At 65.0% G+C, this 18,913-nt stretch overlaps 1 protein-coding gene across 4 annotated transcripts in view; it reads left to right on the top strand.

The window, feature by feature from the left end:
- The window catches only part of LOC128928017 (serine/threonine-protein phosphatase 2A regulatory subunit B'' subunit beta), a 42,547-nt gene that overhangs the window by 22,110 nt on the left and 1,524 nt on the right, over window positions 1-18,913 (top strand). For 3 of the 4 annotated variants that reach the window (XM_078364419.1, XM_078364416.1, XM_078364418.1), the window contains exons 3-12: window positions 1,531-1,634; window positions 1,841-1,943; window positions 2,398-2,472; window positions 7,502-7,588; window positions 8,057-8,213; window positions 11,090-11,138; window positions 11,536-11,625; window positions 12,185-12,360; window positions 14,241-14,359; window positions 14,884-14,990. In XM_078364419.1, the coding sequence (XP_078220545.1) occupies window positions 1,531-1,634; window positions 1,841-1,943; window positions 2,398-2,472; window positions 7,502-7,588; window positions 8,057-8,213; window positions 11,090-11,138; window positions 11,536-11,625; window positions 12,185-12,360; window positions 14,241-14,359; window positions 14,884-14,990 (1,067 nt within the window). Of the gene's footprint in view, window positions 1-1,530; window positions 1,635-1,840; window positions 1,944-2,397; window positions 2,473-7,501; window positions 7,589-8,056; window positions 8,214-11,089; window positions 11,139-11,535; window positions 11,626-12,184; window positions 12,361-14,240; window positions 14,360-14,883; window positions 14,991-15,495; window positions 16,729-18,913 lie in introns of those variants that run through there. The other variant, XM_078364417.1, reaches the window with a different exon arrangement.

Below are 18,913 nucleotides of genomic sequence, written 5' to 3'. Positions count from 1 at the left end.
ACCTGCGGCCCGGGTCACAGATGGTGCCGTGCAGGACGGGGAGGACCTGCGGCCCCGGGTCACAGACGGCAACATCCCGCCGAGTCCTCACAGGGCAGAGGGGTGAGGGAGCTCTCGGGGTTCCCTTAGAGAAAGGGTGCTCATCGCCTTCATGAGGCCCCACCTCCCGATGCCATCGACCTGGGGAGAGGATTTCAGCACGTGAATCTTGGGGGCATTCAGGCCATCGCACCCTTGATTAGGATCAGCGTGTCCCTCTGTCTGCTTTCCTGGTGTGTTGTACGCTTGTGACCTGTAAATTATCACCGAGTTGGACTTCCCGCTGTGTGTCCGTGCAGGGATTCTGCCTCCGCTGTCCGGCGATCACCGGCCTCTGACTTCCTGGGTCCCTGACGGTGCGCAGCCCGTGCCGCCTCGGACGCCCTCCTTTTATCTCGGGGGGAGCCCGTGTCCTTCTTCCTTCAGCGTTTGGTGGCGCTCATGGGACCCGCCTGTGGGGGCTGCCGTTTTCTTGCTGGGAAGGTTTTAAATTGTGGACTCAGTTTTTTGCACAAACAGCCCTTTCAGATTTTCCGACGTGGTTTCCCCTTTGGCTCCAGGTGCTAGTCCAGAGGGATCCCCGAGCGTCCACTGACTCGCTGATGTTTGCAGGATCCGTGGTTACAGCCGACGTGGCTGAGTTCTGTTTTCTTCCTTACTGTTTTGAGACGGAGTCTCGCTGTGTCGCCCAGGCTGGAGTTCACCGCAGCGACCGCCCGCTGGCATCAAGTGATTCTCGTGCCTCAGCTCCCGGGCCGCTGGCATTCCAGCCGTGCACTGCAACACCCAGCTGGGTGTCGTGTTTTCAGCAGAGATGGGGTCTCGCCATGTTGGCCAGGCTGGTCTGGAACTCCTGGCCTCACGTGACCCACCTGCCTCGGCCCCCCCAAAGTGCTGGGATGACAGGCTTGAGTCCCCGCGCCCGGCCGGGGTTGAGTTTTAAGCAGTGTTTCCCGTATCGTGGTGATGCTCCCAGCCGACCGTTACTTTCCCTTCCGTCTCTGCCACGTGTCTGCGACCTTGCGTGGCAAGTGTGGGGCACAGATTTTAAACTTTCCTTCCTCACACCTGTCTTTGCGGCTGAGGACCTGCCGTGGTCACTGCTGCGGGTGTGTGCACACATTCCATGGGACGTGTCCATCGCTGTCACATTCCACGCAGTGTCCAGGCGACGTGGCCATTTACACTGGTTCTTCGGAGGTGCCGCTGGGTTTCCACACGCTGGGGATGCAGCCGCCCCGGTCCCAGTGCCCATGCACGGCCCCCGGTCAGGGGGTACTGTGTGCCAGCACTCCCGTGCTCAGTTCTCATCACTGAGCTCAAAGGCTGGAGCAAAACCCGCGCTGAGTGTGCAGACAGCAGGCGCGCCCCGCCGGGCGTCCTCGCTCCCGCAGCGGCGGTCTCTGGGCAGCGTGGCTCAGGCGTGAGGTGGGCGCAGGAGGCAGCTGTCCGGGCCCCGCTGAATGCCCACCCTCCCTCTCTCTGCCTCAGGCCTGCGGCTGCCCCCTCTACTGGAAGGGGCCGCTCTTTTATGGCGCCGGCGGGGAGCGCACGGGCTCCGTGTCCGTCCACAAGTTCGTCGCCATGTGGAGAAAGTGAGTCCGGGGCCGGGCAGGGGCCGTGTTGGGAGGGCGGAGGCGGCCCTGAGTCCGCATGGCACCAGGATTGGTGTCCCCGGGGCTGCCACAGCGAGAGGGGAACCCGCACCTGGGCACAGGCCCGGCCGTCGTGTGTGTGGCCACCTGCCCTGCCGTCCAGCCTGCGTCTGTGAGGGGGGCGCCCAGTCATCCTGTCCTTCCAGAATCCTCCACAACTGCCACGATGATGCCGCCAAGTTTGTCCACCTGCTCATGAGCCCCGGCTGCAACTTCCTGGTGCAGGAGGACTTCGTCCCCTTCTTGCAGGTGAGAGGCCACGTCTACACTACACACCTCATCTGGGTCTACACCGCACACCTCATCCCTCACGGGAGAGCTCGTGTCTACACCGCACACCTCGTCCCTCACGGGAGAGCTCATGTCTACACCGCACACCTCATCCCTCACGGGAGGGCTTGTGTCTACACTGCACATCTCATCTCCCACGGGAGAGCTCGTGTCTACACCGCACACCTCATCTCCCACGGGAGGGCCGAGTCTACACCGGACGCCACCTCCGAGTCTACACCACACACCTCATCTCTCACAGGAGGGCCAAATCTACACCTCACACCCCATCTGAGTCTACACCACACACCTCATCCGCATCCACACCGCACCCCTCATCCCTCACGGGAGGGCTCGTGTCCACACCGCACCCCTCATCCCCACTCACGAGAGGCCGGCGTCCACACCGCGCCTCGTGTCTTCCTGCCGTTAGGACGTGGTGAACACGCACCCCGGGCTGTCGTTCCTGAAGGAGGCGTCCGAGTTCCACTCGCGCTACATCACCACGGTGAGCACCTGCTGCTTCCCCCCTGCGGCGGGTGGGGAGCTTCCCCGAGGGAGGCGGTTCCGGGCTGGGGCACGGTGGGGAGGGCAGGGCGTGTTTCTGGAGTTGCCGCCGTGGATGGGGAGCTCTGAGCTGCAGGAGGAAGCGGCAGGTCCCTGGCAGGGTGTCTCCGCCGTGCCTGGGACTCAGGGATGGGCGCGCGGGGCTGGAGCCCCCACCCTGCCCGACTCCGCCCCAGTTCCCCAGGCGCCCCCACCCCTGGCGCACAGCCCCTCCCTCCCAGTGGCCGGCACCCCTCCCCACCCACACACGTGCAGGAGGACTTTGTCCTGGGCCCACAGCTGCGGCTGCTCTGGGCGCGTCTCCATCCTCGGGATGGGGCCCCACATCCCAGAACCAGAGCGCAGCGCAGCCACCGCCGCCGTCTCAGCGCGGCCCAGGCCCCCGGCACACGCAGCTCACACTGCCCCGACCCCACTCCCCACCGCGGGAGGCTGAGGACATCCCCGGATTATAGACACTGCAGCAGTGCCGCCCTCGGGGTGACCCTGGCAGCCGCAGGCCACTGCGTGTCACAATCGCCGGCACGCCTGAGTACCGGGCGGGTCTGAAGCCGCTGGAGGGCACAGCAGCCTCACACCTGTTTCCTGACACACATGGCAGGGCACCCACAAAAACGGGGGCTGTCCCCACTGCTTCGTGGGTACTCAGGGAGGTGGGCGGGGGCAGCAGGCTGTTCTCTGGGAGGAGTCAGGTAGGAGAACTCAGGTGGGTGGGGCACCCATCTGCTCTGTGGGATACTCAGTGAGGTGGGAGGACTCAGTGCAGTGGGTGGGGCACACATCTGCTCCGTGGGATATTAAGTGAGGTGGGAGGACTCAGTGCAGTGGGTGGGGCACACATCTGCTCCGTGGGATACTCAGTGAGGTGGGAGGACTCAGTGCAGTGGGTGGGACACACATCTGCTCCGTGGGGGACTCAGTGAGGTGGGAGGACTCAGTGCAGTGGGTGAGGCACACATCTGCTCCGTGGGATACTCAGTGAGGTGGGAGGACTCAGTGCAGTGGGTGAGGCACACATCTGCTCCGTGGGATACTCAGTGAGGTAGGAGGACTCAGTGCAGTGGGTGGCACACACATCTGCTCCGTGGGATACTCAGTGAGGTGGGAGGACTCAGTGCAGTGAGTGAGGCACACATCTGCTCCGTGGGATACTCAGTGAGGTAGGAGGACTCAGTGCAGTGGGTGAGGCACACATCTGCTCCATGCGGGACTCAGTGAGGTGGGAGGACTCAGTGCAGTGGGTGGGGCACACATCTGCTCCGTGGGATACTCAGTGACGTGGGAGGACTCACTGCGGTGGGTGAGGCACACATCTGCTCCATGCGGGACTCAGTGAGGTGGGAGGACTCAGTGCAGTGGGTGAGGCACACATCTGCTCCATGCGGGACTCAGTGAGGTGGGCAGGAGCACACAGCTGCTCTCTGGGAGGACTCAGTGAGGTGGGAGGACTCAGTGCAGTGGGTGGGACACACATCTGCTCCATGCGGGACTCAGTGAGGTGGGCGGGAGCACACAGCTGCTCTCTGGGAGGACTCAGTGAGGTGGGCAGGGGCACACGGCCGCTCTCTGGGAGGACTCTGAGGTGTGTGGGAGCACACGTCTGTTGTGTGGGCGGATTCTGATGTGAGAGCACAGATCTCTGTGAGAATTCAGGTGAGTGGGAGCACATGTAGCTCTGTGGGAGGACTTGGGTGGGAGCACGTCTGCCCTGTGAGAGGACTCACTGAGATAGGAGCACACGTATGCTGTGTGGGAGTATTCAGGTGGGTGGGAGCACATGTCTGCTTTGTGGGAGGACTCTAAGGTGGGAACACACATCTGCTGTGTGGGAGGACTCTGGTGGGTGGGAGCACACGTCTGCTGTGTGGGAGGACTCTGAGATGGGTGGGAGCACGTCTGCTGTGTGGGAGGACTCTGAGGTGGGTGGGAGCATATGTCTGCTGTGTGGGAGGACTCTGAGGTGGGTGGGAGCACACGTCTCCTGTGTGGTGCGACTCTGAGGTGGGTGGGAGCACACGTCTCCAGTGTGGTGTGACTCTGAGGTGGGTGGGAGCACACGTCTGCTGTGTGGGAGGACTCTGAGGTGGGTGGGAGCACACGTCTCCTGTGTGGTGCGACTCTGAGGTGGGTGGGAGCACATGTCTGCTGTGTGGGAGGACTCTGAGGTGGGTGGGAGCACATGTCTGCTGTGTGGGAGGACTCTGAGGTGGGTGGGAGCACACGTCTCCTGTGTGGTGCGACTCTGAGATGGGTGGGAGCAGACGTCTGCTGTGTGGGAGGACTCTGAGGTGGGTGGGAGCACACGTCTGCTGTGTGGGAGGACTCTGAGGTGGGTGGGAGTACATGTCTGCTGTGTGGGAGGACTCTGAGATGGGTGGGAGCACATGTCTGCTGTGTGGGAGGACTCTGAGGTGGGTGGGAGCACATGTCTGCTGTGTGGGAGGACTCAGGTGGGTGGGAGCACACGTCTCCAGTGTGGTGTGACTCTGAGGTGGGTGGGAGCACATGTCTGCTGTGTGGGAGGACTCAGGTGGGTGGGAGCACATGTCTGCTGTGTGGTGTGACTCTGAGGTGGGTGGGAGCACACGTCTGCTGTGTGGGAGGACTCAGGTGGGTGGGAGCACACGTCTCCAGTGTGGTGTGACTCTGAGGTGGGTGGGAGCACACGTCTCCTGTGTGGTGCGACTCTGAGGTGGGTGGGAGCACATGTCTGCTGTGTGGGAGGACTCAGGTGGGTGGGAGCAGACGTCTCCAGTGTGGTGTGACTCTGAGGTGGGTGGGAGCACATGTCTGCTGTGTGGGAGGACTCAGGTGGGTGGGAGCACACGCCTCCTGTGTGGTGCGACTCTGAGGTGGGTGGGAGCACATGTCTGCTGTGTGGGAGGACTCAGGTGGGTGGGAGCAGACGTCTCCAGTGTGGTGTGACTCTGAGGTGGGTGGGAGCACATGTCTGCTGTGTGGGAGGACTCAGGTGGGTGGGAGCACACGTCTCCTGTGTGGTGCGACTCTGAGGTGGGTGGGAGCACATGTCTGCTGTGTGGGAGGACTCAGGTGGGTGGGAGCAGACGTCTCCAGTGTGGTGTGACTCTGAGGTGGGTGGGAGCACATGTCTGCTGTGTGGGAGGACTCAGGTGGGTGGGAGCACACGCCTCCTGTGTGGTGCGACTCTGAGGTGGGTGGGAGCACATGTCTGCTGTGTGGGAGGACTCAGGTGGGTGGGAGCAGACGTCTCCAGTGTGGTGTGACTCTGAGGTGGGTGGGAGCACATGTCTGCTGTGTGGGAGGACTCAGGTGGGTGGGAGCACACGTCTCCTGTGTGGTGCGACTCTGAGGTGGGTGGGAGCACATGTCTGCTGTGTGGGAGGACTCAGGTGGGTGGGAGCACACGTCTCCAGTGTGGTGTGACTCTGAGGTGGGTGGGAGCACATGTCTGCTGTGTGGGAGGACTCTGAGGTGGGTGGGAGCACATGTCTGCTGTGTGGGAGGACTCAGGTGGGTGGGAGCACACGTCTCCTGTGTGGGAGGACTCTGAGGTAGGTGGGAGCACATGTCTGCTGTGTGGGAGGACTCTGAGGTGGGTGGGAGCACATGTCTGCTGTGGGAGGACTCAGGTGGGTGGGAGCACACGTCTCCAGTGTGGTGTGACTCTGAGGTGGGTGGGAGCACATGTCTGCTGTGTGGGAGGACTCTGAGATGGGTGGGAGCACACGTCTCCTGTGTGGTGCGACTCTGAGGTGGGTGGGAGCACATGTCTGCTGTGTGGGAGGACTCAGGTGGGTGGGAGCACATGTCTGCTGTGTGGGAGGACTCTGAGGTGGGTGGGAGCACATGTCTGCTGTGTGGGAGGACTCTGAGGTGGGTGGGAGCACACGTCTCCTGTGTGGTGCGACTCTGAGGTGGGTGGGAGCACATGTCTGCTGTGTGGGAGGACTCAGGTGGGGAAGCGCACACATCCTAAACGCAGCCTGTGACTTTCAGCAGTGGTGTTTGTGGGTCCGTGCCTCCTCTTTCCCGCACGTCTGTCTCAGTCATTCTGGCTACACAGTAGACGTGATAGGTTGTGGTTCCTCTGCTGAGACTTCAGATAACCTGGAGCTGTCAGGGGTTCGACAGGCTCAGGAGGCCTCACGCAGGGAGTGGGATGACCTCCTGGATGGGAGGCAGGAGGCCTTGCTCGTCCCGGGATGCAGCCCCACGTGTGGTCAGCGCACGGTTCGCTCAGCGAGGAGCCGCCCTGGGTGCCCCACGTGGTGCCTCCCCACAGTCAAAGACAGGGTTTCGGCCGGGCGCGGTGGCTCACGCCTGTAATCCCAGCACTTTGGGAGGCCGAGGCGGGTGGATCACGAGGTCAAGAGATCGAGACCATCCCGGTCAACATGGTGAAACCCCGTCTCTACTAAAAATACAAAAAATTAGCTGGGCACGGTGGCGCGTGCCTGTAATCCCAGCTACTGGGGAGGTTGAGGCAGGAGAATTGCCTGAACTCAGGAGGCGGAGGTTGCGGTGAGCCGAGATCGCGCCATTGCACTCCAGCCTGGGTGACAAGAGTGAAATTCCGTCTCAAAAAAAAAGGCAGGGTTTCACCATATTGGTCAGGATGGTCTCGATCTTCTGACCTCAAGTGATCCGCCTGCCTCAGCCTCCCAAAGTGCTGGGATGACAGGCGTGAGCCCCCGCGCCCGGCCAGAGTGTAGCATTCATCGAGTCAGGCTGTCGTGCAGACCGTGGTTTTTTGGGGTGTCCACGCCCCTTTTCCCACCTGTCCACAGGGGCACCCGTGACCAGACCCTCCCCGAGCGCAGCCTGGGGTGGTGCCTCCCGCAGGGCCCTTCCCACTGCCCCCGCCTGTTCCCTGGTGGGCCTGGGTCTGCTGAGACCAAGGCAGTGCCCGTCTGCCCCCGTTCCCCGTCTCTGCGAGGGGTGAGGCCCCTCGGGGTCTGCACACCCAGGACATTGACGCACCCCCGCAGGTCATCCAGCGCATCTTCTACGCAGTGAACCGGTCCTGGTCCGGCAGGATCACCTGCGCTGAGCTGCGGAGGAGCTCATTCCTGCAGGTGCGGCGGCCCCTAACCCTTTCCTCCCCCTCCGCTTCTCCTCCACCCCCCCCCCCGCTTCTCCTCCCCCATCCCCTTTTCTTCCTCCTCTCCCTCCCCCTCCTCTGTTCCTCCCCATGTCCCTCCCCCTCTCCCTTTCCACCCCTTCCCGCCCCCTTCCTTTCTCCCCCGTCCCCGTCCCCTCCCTCTTCTCACCACCCTCCTTCCCTTTCCTCCCTGTTTTCTCTCCCACCCCCTCCCTTCCCTTTCCCCATGTCCTGGGAGCCCTGGGCCTACAGCACCCCCACTCCCGCCTAGCAAGCTGTTTCCATGCTGCAGTTCCCCCAACCTGGAACTGCCCCCACTCGGAGCACCCCCGCCACAGCTGCCCGTCCCCAGCACCCACGGAGCGGCCCCGCCCTCCGCCCCAGCCTTCTCCCTGCCCGCAGCCACCTCGGAGCTCAGCCCCCGCCCCATGTCCTTTGGCAGAACGTAGCGCTGCTGGAGGAGGAGGCGGACATCAACCAGCTGACCGAGTTCTTCTCCTACGAGCACTTCTACGTCATCTACTGCAAGTTCTGGGAGCTGGACACGGACCACGACCTGCTCATCGACGCGCACGACCTGGCGCGGCACAATGACCACGGTGCGTGGGGCAGAGGGGCGGGCGGGGCGCGGGGACACGGAGCGCAATGACCACGGCGTGTGGGGCAGAGCAGCAGGGTGGGGTGCGGGGACAGCGAGCTTAATGACCACGGTGCGTGGGGCAGAGAGACGGGCGGGGCACGGGGACACGGAGGGCAATGACCACGTGCGTGGGGCAGAGGGCAGGCGGGGCGCGGGGACACGGAGCGCAATGACCACTGTGCATGGGGCAGAGGGATGGGCGGGGCACGGGGACACGGAGCGCAATGACCACGGCGTGTGGGGCAGAGTGGCGGGCGGGGCACGGGGACACGGAGCGCAATGACCACGGCGTGTGGGGCAGAGCAGCACGGTGGGGTGCGGGGACACCGAGCTCAATGACAACTGTGCATGGGGCAGAGAGACGGGCTGGGCGCGGGGACACCGAGCTCAATGACCACGGTGCGTGGGGCAGAGTGGCGGGCAGGGCGCGGGGACAGGGAGCACAATGACCACGGTGCGTGGGGCAGAGTGGCGTGCGGGGTGCGGGGACACGGAGCGCAATGACCACGGCGTGTGGGGCAGAGTGGCGGGCGGGGCACGGGGACACGGAGCGCAATGACCACGGCGTGTGGGGCACAGCAGCAGGGTGGGGTGCGGGGACACCGAGCTCAATGACCACGGTGCTTGGGGCAGAGAGACGGGCGGGGCGCGGGGACACGGAGGGCAATGACCACGTGCGTGGGGCAGAGGGGCGGGCAGGGCGCAGGGACACGGAGCGCAATGACCATGGTGCTTGGGGCAGAGAGACGGGCGGGGCGCGGGGACACGGAGGGCAATGACCACGTGCGTGGGGCAGATAGACGGGCGGGGCACGGGGACACGGCAATGACCACTGTGCGTGGGGCAGAGACACGGGCGGGGCATGGGGACACGGAGCGCAATGACCACTGTGCGTGGGGCAGAGAGAAGGGCGGGGCGCGGGGACACGGAGCGCAATGACCACGGCGTGTGGGGCAGAGCAGCAGGGTGGGGTGCGGGGACAGCGAGCTTAATGACCATGGTGCTTGGGGCAGAGAGACGGGCGGGGCACGGGGACACGGAGGGCAATGACCACGTGCGTGGGGCAGAGGGGCGGGCGGGGCGCGGGGACACAGAGCGCAATACCACAGTGCGTGGGGCAGAGTGGCGTGCGGGGTGCGGGGACACGGAGTGCAATGACGCTGCGTGGGGCACACCGGCAGTTGGGGACACGGAGCTCAATGACCCCGGTGCGTGGGGCTGAGAGACGGGCGGGGTGCGGGGGTATCGAGCTCAATGAACACGGTGTGTGGGGCAGAGAGACGGGCGGGGCGCGCGGGCACTGAGCTCAATGACCCCCGTGCGTGGGGCAGAGTGGCGGACGGGGCGCGGGACACGGAGTGCAATGACCCCGGTGCGTGGGGCAGAGACGGGCGGGGTGCGGGGGTATCGAGCTCAATGACCACGGTGTGTGGGGCAGAGCGCCGGGCGGGGCGCGCGGGCACTGAGCTCAATGACCCCCGTGCGTGGGGCAGAGGGATGGGCGGGGTGCGGAGACGCCCAGCACAGTGCGCAGGGTCAGAGGCGCAGGCGGGCGAGGAAACAGCGAGCGCCTTCTCTCACGGGCCTCCCTGGTCTGCAGCTGCCTGTCCCCCCAGGCCACCCCTTGTGTCTGGGTCCCGGCTGCACCACACTTCTGGTGCGTAGCGGCTACAGGGTCAGTGTGCGCCGCTGGTCCCGAGGCTGTGACAGCCGTCCCTTTGCGACACCATCGTCGCGGGTTTTCATGGTTAGGACCTAACGCGAACCCGAACCCGAACCCTCACAGGCTCCAGGTTCCAGCCTCCAAGGCCTGGACCAGTTTCCATCCCATGTCTCACTGGGCAGCTCCTGAAAGTGGGGGGCCCCAGGCTTCGAGGTGGCTCAGATTCAGCAGCGGGAGTCGGGGCCTCCCAGCCGCCCTCCGAGCGGTCACCGCCTCACCCGTCCTCAGAGACCCAGGGAGACTTGCAGGAGCAGAAACCTACATGTTCCCGTGTGGCTTTCATTTTCTAAAGGATTTCTTTAGTCTCCCCCCCCCCAAAGAAAACCTTATTACCAAGAAGAGGATTTCCGAGCTCGCTGGCAGTTTTGCGTGGCCCCCCGAGGGTGAGCCCCGCCCTGGGCCACGTCGTGGTGGACCCCACCCTGCCTGCGTGGGATGCGCACCTGGGCAGACGCAGCATTTCCTGGCTGTGTTTGTCACTCAGTTCAGGGAGACGCCTGAGCTCCGTACCTAGCTGGGAAAAGAGCGCAGCCCCGTGTGGCCCGTGCCAACGCTTGCACCCCTGGGAATCAGCCCAGAACCCAGCGCTCGTGCCCCTGTGAACGCGCGCCGGCCGCAGGTCTCTGTTCCTGTGGGGCCCACCCTGGGTCTTGGGGTGGCGGGTGCGGCCGGCTGGGCTGTTTCTCACGTGGCGCGGCCTGAAGCTGGGGGCATCTTGGCCCCGTGCGTCCCGGGGACCGTGGTGACCGCGGGGACGGCCGGCTTGGGACACTGGCGGCCGCAGCGCGTTCACTGTTGCCTTTTGTGAGTGAAATTCGGCGGAACGCGTTTCTTGTGATGGAACTAACTGTGCCTCTGGAAGCAGAAGGGTTGAGGCTCCGCTCTTTGAACCGCAGGCAGCTTCGCTCACCGGGGATTTGATGCTGGGCCTCGCCCCGCTTCACGGGAAGGTGCGGTGGGCACCCGGGAGGAGCCTGCAGGGGTGTAGGGGCCCCAGGCCCCCCCCAGCTCAGGCCGCCTCCCGGCATTGGGTCCCAGGTGCGGCTCTGGGGGTCGTGGCATCAGGACCGAGGCCCGCTGCGGGCTGCCCATCAACCCCGATTCCTTTGCAGCCATTTCTACCAAGATGATCGACAGGATCTTCTCGGGAGCGGTCACGCGGTACGTAGGACTCAGGCGCCTGACGGCCAGTGCCACGTGAGAGCTCGGGTCCCATTGCCCTCTCGTGGGACGGGGGGGGGGGTGGCACAAGAACCTGTGTCACGTGAGGTCCGAGAAAGGGGATGGCCCAGGCCAGGGGTTTTTGTCGGGCGCCATGAGCCCCTAGAAGGGGTCGCTGAGGGCACCCGGGGCCGTGGAAGTGATGGGGGAGCTCCCGACCCCACCTGCACTTGGGGGAAGCCTGGACCTGGGGGAAGCCGTCTGGCTGTGTGGCCTTCTCTCCTCCCTGGAGGAGCCGGAGGAGGGCTGGGCCTTGGGGGTCCTCTCCCCGGGGCCATGGGCAGGGGCTCCCTGCCTGTGCTGCCCTCCCTGACTCCATCCTGGCCTCCAATCTAAGAGGCAGAAGAGTGCAGAAGGAAGGCAAGATCAGCTACGCCGACTTCGTGTGGTTTCTCATCTCTGAAGAAGACAAGAAGACGCCCACCAGGTGGGTCCTGCCCCAGCTGCTTTCCTTCTGCTGGAGGCGCTGGGAGCCTCGCCTGTGATGGGTCCCGGGTGGATGTGTGCACGCCTGCTGGGGGGCCCGGGGCTGCAGGGGGCGGGCAGAGGGTCGGGGTTGGGGCTGCAGGGGGCGGGCAGAGGGTCGGGGTTGGGGCTGCCAGGTGGGTTCCTGCCCCAGCTGCTTTCCTTCTGCTGGTGGAGCTCAGAGACTCGCCTGTGACATGGGTCCCGGGTGGATGTGTGCACGCCTGCTGGGGGGCCCGGGGCTGCAGAGGGCAGGCAGAGACGGCCGGTGCATGGGGCTGCAGGGGGCGGGTTGGGAGGGTCCGGGCCCAGGGGCTGCAGGGGGTGGGCCGGGAGGGCCTGTTGGGACGGGGGCTGCAGGGGCGGGCTGGGGGGCTTAGGGCCGCAGAGCGCGGGCTGAGAGGTCCCATGGGTGGGGCTGCAGGGGGCCGGCTGCGTGGGCCCGTGGGTGGGGCTGCAGGGGTGGACTGGGAGGGCCCGGGGCAGGGGCGGGGGAAGCTCACAGAGCTCTCCGGCCGCAGCATCGAGTACTGGTTCCGGTGCATGGACCTGGACGGGGATGGCGCCCTGTCCATGTTCGAGCTGGAGTATTTCTACGAGGAGCAGTGCCGGAGGCTGGACAGCATGGCCATCGAGTCCCTGCCCTTCCAGGACTGCCTCTGCCAGATGCTGGACCTCGTCAAGCCGAGGACCGAAGGTGACGCCTCGGGAGGGCACAGGCCAGGGTGAGGGGGGTGTGGCCCAGGGTGGGGGGGGGGACGGGTGAGGGGGAGACGGCCCAGGGTGAGTGGGAGGACGGGTGAGGGGGGACGGCCCAGAGTGAGAGGGGGATGAGTGAGGAGGGGGACCGCCCAGGGTGAGGTGGGACAGGTGAGAGGGGGTGGGTCAAGGTCAGGGTGGGACAGGTGACAGGTGAATGGCCCAGGGTGAGAGGGTGGATGAGGGGGGTGCGGCCCAGGGTGTTCGTGGACGGCCCAGTGTGAGTGGGATGGGTGAGGCAGGGATGGCCCAGGGTGAGGTGGGGATGAGTGAGGAGGGGGACGGCCCAGGGTGAGGTGGGACAGGTGAGAGGGGGTGCCCCAAGGTCAGGGTGGGACAGGTGAGAGGTGGATGGCCCAGGGTGAGGGAATGTCCCTGCCGCGAGGGGACACTGCCAAACGGCCCCGCCCACTGTGAGATTGTGGGGAGGGTCAGCAGCACCGCAGGCCCCCGGTGTCACGGTGCGAGGACGTCGTGCTCAGGACGTGGGCACCCCCAGTGACCTGCGGAACCCAGGGCCGGGGCGCACGGGGGCACGGGCACCAGGCTGAGGGACCGGTAGCCACGTTTCTGCTGATGCCGCACAGGGAAGCCTCCCTCCACCCCTCTGCTCCGCTCACCACTGTACCCCCACCTGTTGCCCCAACTCCTCCTGCACCCCCCACCCAGTGCCGTCCAAGGCAAAGCGGCGCGCGCACCCCGCCGCCTGGCTCTGCTCTGCGTCTCGGGATCCAGCACTGGGCTTTCACGTTGGGAACGGCTCTGAGGCCGCCCCGCCCGCGGACCCTCCCTGTGGTCCCTCCCCGTGGCCCCACTGCCTTTCCTCTCCCTGTCGCCACGGCCCCGCCCCGCACCTCCCTGTCGACCCGCCCCTCCCTGCAGCCTCTCCCTCTGGCCCCGCCCCTTCCTGCAGCCCCTCCCTCCGGCCACGCCCCTCCCTGCAGCCTCTCCCTCCTGCCCCGCCCCTTCCTGCAGCTCCTCCCTCTGGCCCCGCCCCTCCCCCGGCCCCGCCCCTCCCTGCGGCCCCTCCGTCCGGCCCCGCCCCTCCCTGCAGGCCCTCCCCCGGCCCCGCCCCTCCCTGCGGCCCCTCCCTCCGGCCCCGCCCCTCCCTGCAGCCCCTCCCTCCGGCCACGCCCCTCCCTGCAGACTCTCCCTCCTGCCCCGCCCCTTCCTGCAGCTCCTCCCTCTGGCCCCGTCCCTCCCCCAGCCCCGCCCCTCCCTGCGGCCCCTCCGTCCGGCCCCGCCCCTCCCTGCAGGCCCTCCCCCGGCCCCGCCCCTCCCTGCGGCCCCTCCCTCCGGCCCCGCCCCTCCCTGCGGCCCCTCCCTCCGGCCCCGCCCCTCCCTGCAGGCCCTCCCCCGGCCCCGCCCCTCCCTGCAGGCCCTCCCCCGGCCCCGCCCCTCCCTGCGGCCCCTCCCTCCGGCCCCGCCCCTCCCTGCGGCCCCTCCCTCCGGCCCCGCCCCTCCCTGCAGGCCCTCCCCCGGCCCCGCCCCTCCCTGCAGGCCCTCCCCCGGCCCCGCCCCTCCCTGGCCGTGGGACTCCACGTGCTCAGCATCCCAGGACGGCCTCTGGCGCTGCCTGCACGTGGAGCTCCGGTCTCTGTAATTTCACATCCAGGGGTCCGCGCTGGTCGCGCCTCCCTGTCTGTCCCACGTCCCAGCCCACGCATCCTTCGGGCGCAGGTGACCCCGAGCGTCGTCCTTCCACGCCCTGGTCCCGCCCAGAGCCATCCTCGAGCACGCGATGCCGGCCACACAGCACAGGCGCGCACCCCGCAGGTGAGGCCGGGCTCACGCCCCGGACACGCTCCCTCCCTGCAGGGCGGATCACGCTGCAGGACCTGAAGCGCTGCAAGCTCGCCAACGTCTTCTTCGACACGTTCTTCAACATCGAGAAGTACCTCGACCACGAGCAGAAGGAGCAGCTGTCCCTGCTCAGGGTGAGCGGGGGTCGCGGGGTAACGGCCGGGGCCGGGGGCGGGGCGGGGAGGACGGCCCGGGGAGAGGGGGCGGACGGGGGTGGGGATGCGGCGGGGACGGCCCGGGGAGAGGGGGGAACGGGGTGGGGGTGGGGAGGGGACGGCCCGGGGAGAGGGGGGAACGGGGTGGGGGCGGGGCGGGGACGGTCCCAGGAGACGAGATGGATGGCGTAGGGTGGGAGGACGGCGCGGCCCGCAGAGACCGGGGGGGGGGGGGGGGGGGGACGAGGTGGGAAGGAGGGACCGGGGGTTTGGGGGGAGGACGCCTTGGGAGAGGGTCTGAGCGACGAGACCGCCGTGAGTCAGCGCTGCTGCGGTGACGGACAGCTAGGAAAGGGCTCCCCCACTCTGACTGTGACTCGGGCCAGCACCGCAGGCCCCCCACCCCCACCCCCGTGTCACAGCGCGAGAACTTCGTGCTCAGGACGTGGGCAGGCAGCCTGCGCTGCGCCCCGCTGTGTCCCTGACATGCGCGCTTCCTCCAGGACAGTGACAGCGGCGGCCCCGAACTCTCGGACTGGGAGAAGTACGCGGCCGAGGAGTATGACATCCTGGTGGCCGAGGAGGCTGCGGGAGAGCCCTGGGAGGACGGGTGAGTGCCTGCCGGGGATGGGGGGCAGGGACGGGGGACACGGGCAGGCCATGAGGATGGGACACGAGGGCAGTGCGTGGGAACGTGGGGTGCAGTGAGGGGGACACGTGGGGTGACGGGGGGGACACGTGGGCAGTGAGAAGAGGTGGGGGGAATGCGACACGGGGGCAGTGTGGGGGGACAGGTACTCGGGGGCAGTGAGGAGGGGACATGGGACGCAGAAGCAGTGACGAGGAGTGGGGGGGAACGCGACGCGGGGACAGTTCGGCGGGGACGGCCGTGTGGGGTTCTGTGATCCTGGAGAACAGGGAGGCTGAGTGAACACGGGTTCCCTGTGCGCGTGTGTTCTCAGCTCACGGCTGTCGCCTGCGGGGTCGGTGGCTGCCGGCCTCCCTGGGGCCTGAGTCCATTCCAGGGCCCCTGTCCCCTTGTCCCCGGGTTGAAGGCTTCCTCAGGACCTCGGGATCCAGACCCTTTATCTGTGACACGTTTGCGTTTTCCGCAGTTTCTGACGTTTTCACCCTGTTCACGGGCGTCTGCGCGGTGCTGTGAACTCGGAGGGACAGGCGCTGACTAGTGTGACTTTACAGCTGCGTTTTTGGTGTGTGGTCTGAGGACTCATTCCCGAAGCCAAACCCCCAGATTTCCCCTCCACGTTTTCCCGTGTTCACTGGGGTCTAGGGTCCACCTGCATAACCGTTCCCGTGGGCTGTGACGGTCGGATGGAGGCTGCCCTTGTCCTCTGGGTGTCCAGCTGTCCCAGCACCGCGTTAGCAAAGCCACGGGGTCGCCTGGGCGTGGTGACAGCAGGTGCGCCGGGTGCCGCCCGTTCCTGAACCTGCCTGTGTTCCGCGGCTGCAGGCGTCTGTCCGTTCCCTGCAGGGAGAAGCCTGCGACTCCGGTGGCACGTGGGAGTGTCGGGCCGTTTTTGATTTTTAGACTCAGCCCGTCGTCTCCGTGGAAATGCGTGTTGGACTCTGGCGTGGGGGGCAGCGCTTGCCCCTGACCACACTCTGTACCTCCCCAGCCTCAGGGGCACACGCTGCAGCGATGAGGCCCCTGTCGCCATCCTGTGCTGAGCTGCTCAGTGCTCTTGTTCCCCACCGTCCTGGCTATTCGGCTTTGCCTTTGCATGAAAATAAGCTGCTTCCACAAAAACTTCTGCTGAGCTCGGGCGCCGTGGTCACGCCTGCAATCCCAGCACTTTGGGAGGCCGAGGTGCATGGATCGCTTGAGATCAGGAGTTTGAGACCAGCCTGGCCAACTTGCTGAAACCCCATCTCTACTGAACATTTTATTAAAACGTGCCGGTAACACCGTTTGCACCCGGGAGGCGGAGGTTGCAGTGAGCCAAGTTTGTGCCACCGCACTCCAGCCTCGGCGACAGAGCGAGACTCCGTCTCAAAAAAAAAAAAAAAAAAAAAAAATCCGAACTTTGAGCGAGATCTTGCTGAGTGAACGGACCCGTGGGCCCGGCTGCCTGTCCATAGCCCTGCGTGGCCCCGTCCACGGGCACCGTCCGTCAGCTGTCTCATTTCTCCCGGCGGGACTGTCTAGCTTTCCCGCTACACTTTACGTGGACGTTGTGACACGTCTACACGGGTGTTAGTGGCTTTTCTGGTGTTGTAAACGGTCCTTCTGCGGTTCCCGTCTCCAGTTACGTGTCGGCAGCATCTAGAAATACGTTCATCGACCTTGTGCTCTGCACCTCCAGGAAATAAACTTACCAGGTTCCGTCCCGTTTCCCGCTTGCTTTTCACCGCGCTCTGCACGTCCTTTTTTTTTTTTCTTTCTTTCTTTTTAGAGAGAGTCTCGCTCTGGCGCCAGGCTGGAGCGCAATGGCGTGATCTCCGCTCACTGCGACCTCCGCCTCCCGGGTTCAAGCGATTCTCGGGCCTCAGCCTCCCAACTAGCTGGGACTACAGGCGCCCCCCACCACGCCCGGCTAATTTCTGTATTTTTATTAGAGACGGGGGTTTCACCATGTTGGCCAGGCCGGTCTCGAGCTCCTGACCTCAGGTGATCCTCCCACCTCGACGTCCCAAAGTGGGGGGCCACCTGTCATCTTCCTCTTGCCTACTGCGTGGCCTGGAACCTACAGTGTGATTTGGGGGGCTGGGGGGTGAGTCAGGGTCTTGCTCTGTCACCAGGGCTGGAGTGCAGCGGTGGGATCTCACCTCACCTCCACCTCCCGGGCTCAGGTGATGCTCTCGTCCCGGCCTCCCGAGCACCTGGGACTGCAGGACTGTGTCTCCACACCCAGCTAGTTGTTTTAAGAGAGTCTTGCTGTGTTGCCCAGGCTGGCCTCAAACTCCTGGGCTCAAGGGATCCTCACTCCTCGGCCTCCCAAAGTGCTCGGGTGGCAAGTATGAGCCGCCGCGCCCGGCCGGCTGCTGTTTTTGCAATATCTGGGTCTGGCTTTGGTGTTGGGGTAATGCTGGCTCAGGGAATGGGGAGCAGTATGGTCTCCCCGTGTTCTCTGGAAGAGTGCGTAGCGCCGACCTGTTACTTCTCCCTCGATGTCTGGTAGAATTCACCAGTGACCCCGTGTGGGCCTCGGTTTCTCATTAAGTGCTCGATGGTGGCACCACGGAAGTTTCGGGTGTGTCGATGCCTGCGCCTCAACGTACAAACCCGTTACTAACGTCAGGGCAACATGTGCTCCCGTCTGTTCCCCCCAGAACTGTCGTTACCGGAATTTTCATGAATTTCCTGGACCTGTTTGGTGGAATTGGCCAGGGAAGCCGTTGGGAACGGCAGCTTTGTGAGAGGCTTTTAACTAAAAATCGAATTCAGCCGGTGCGGTGGCTCACGCCTCTAAATCCCAACACTGGGAGGCCGAGGCGGGCCGATCACGTGAGGTCGGGAGTTCAAAACCAGCCTGGGCAACATGGTGAAACCCCGTGTCTACTACAAGGACACAAAGTGAGCCGGGCGTGGTGGCACAGATGCCTGTGATCCCGGCGACTGGGAGGCGGACGCAGGAAAACTGCTTGAACCTGGGAGCTGTTGGCTGCTGTGAGCTGAGGTTGCACCATTGCACTCCAGCCTGGGAAATAAGAGCGAAACTCCATGTCTCAAAAAAGCAAAAGTGACGGTTATCAGAAGCTGGCTCAGGCCATGTCCGTGAGGTTTTGTTTTCTGGGGGGTCGCTGCGATGACAGGCCAGCGCCCCCACGCCCGGTAACTTTTGTGGAGATGGGGTTTAGGCTGGTCTTGAACACGTGAGCTCAAGGGTTCTGCCCGCCTCAGGCCCCAGAGTGTTGGGAAGAGCGGCCTGAGCCCCCGCACCCGCCCTAGAGGGAGCTTGGCCGGTTCCCGTGCTCCAGACCCTTGTGTGTTCCCCCAAGTGATTTCGTCATCATCGGCGACGTTTCCTGCTTGTGGGTTTCACATCCGCAGCATCCACAGCGCTGGCGTGTCCCGCGGGCGCGATGCCCATTTCTGTTTCTCTGCATGAACAGTGGGGGTAAGGACGGTCGATTCGTCTTGTCACGGAACCACGAGTGCCACCGATTTTCTGTCTTGTCACGGAACCACGAGTGCCACCGATTTTCTGTCTTGTCACGGAACCATGAGTGCCACCGATTTTCTGTCTTGTCACGGAACCACGAGTGCCACCGATTTTCTGTCTTGTCACGGAACCACGAGTGCCACCGATTTTCTGTCTTGTCACGGAACCACGAGTGCCACCGATTTTGTCTTGTCACGGAACCACGAGTGCCACCGATTTTCTGTCTTGTCACGGAACCACGAGTGCCACTGATTTTCTGTTGCCTTTGTTCTGGTTTTCCTTCTGTTCTCCAGGTGCCTTCACGCGGCAGCCTGGGCCGCTGACCGAAGCCCTTTCCTCTCTTCTCAGTGGGCCCTGGGAGCGCGGCCGAGTCAGGCGTTGTCACTTACCGGCAGCTCAAAACACTCTA

The sequence above is a fragment of the Callithrix jacchus genome, chromosome Y (assembly GCF_049354715.1).
Source record: "Callithrix jacchus isolate 240 chromosome Y, calJac240_pri, whole genome shotgun sequence".
In the NCBI taxonomy this organism is placed as follows: Eukaryota; Metazoa; Chordata; class Mammalia; order Primates; family Cebidae; genus Callithrix; species Callithrix jacchus.
Note: the sequence above shows the minus strand (reverse complement) of the source record. Positions and strands in the feature narration are given on the sequence as shown.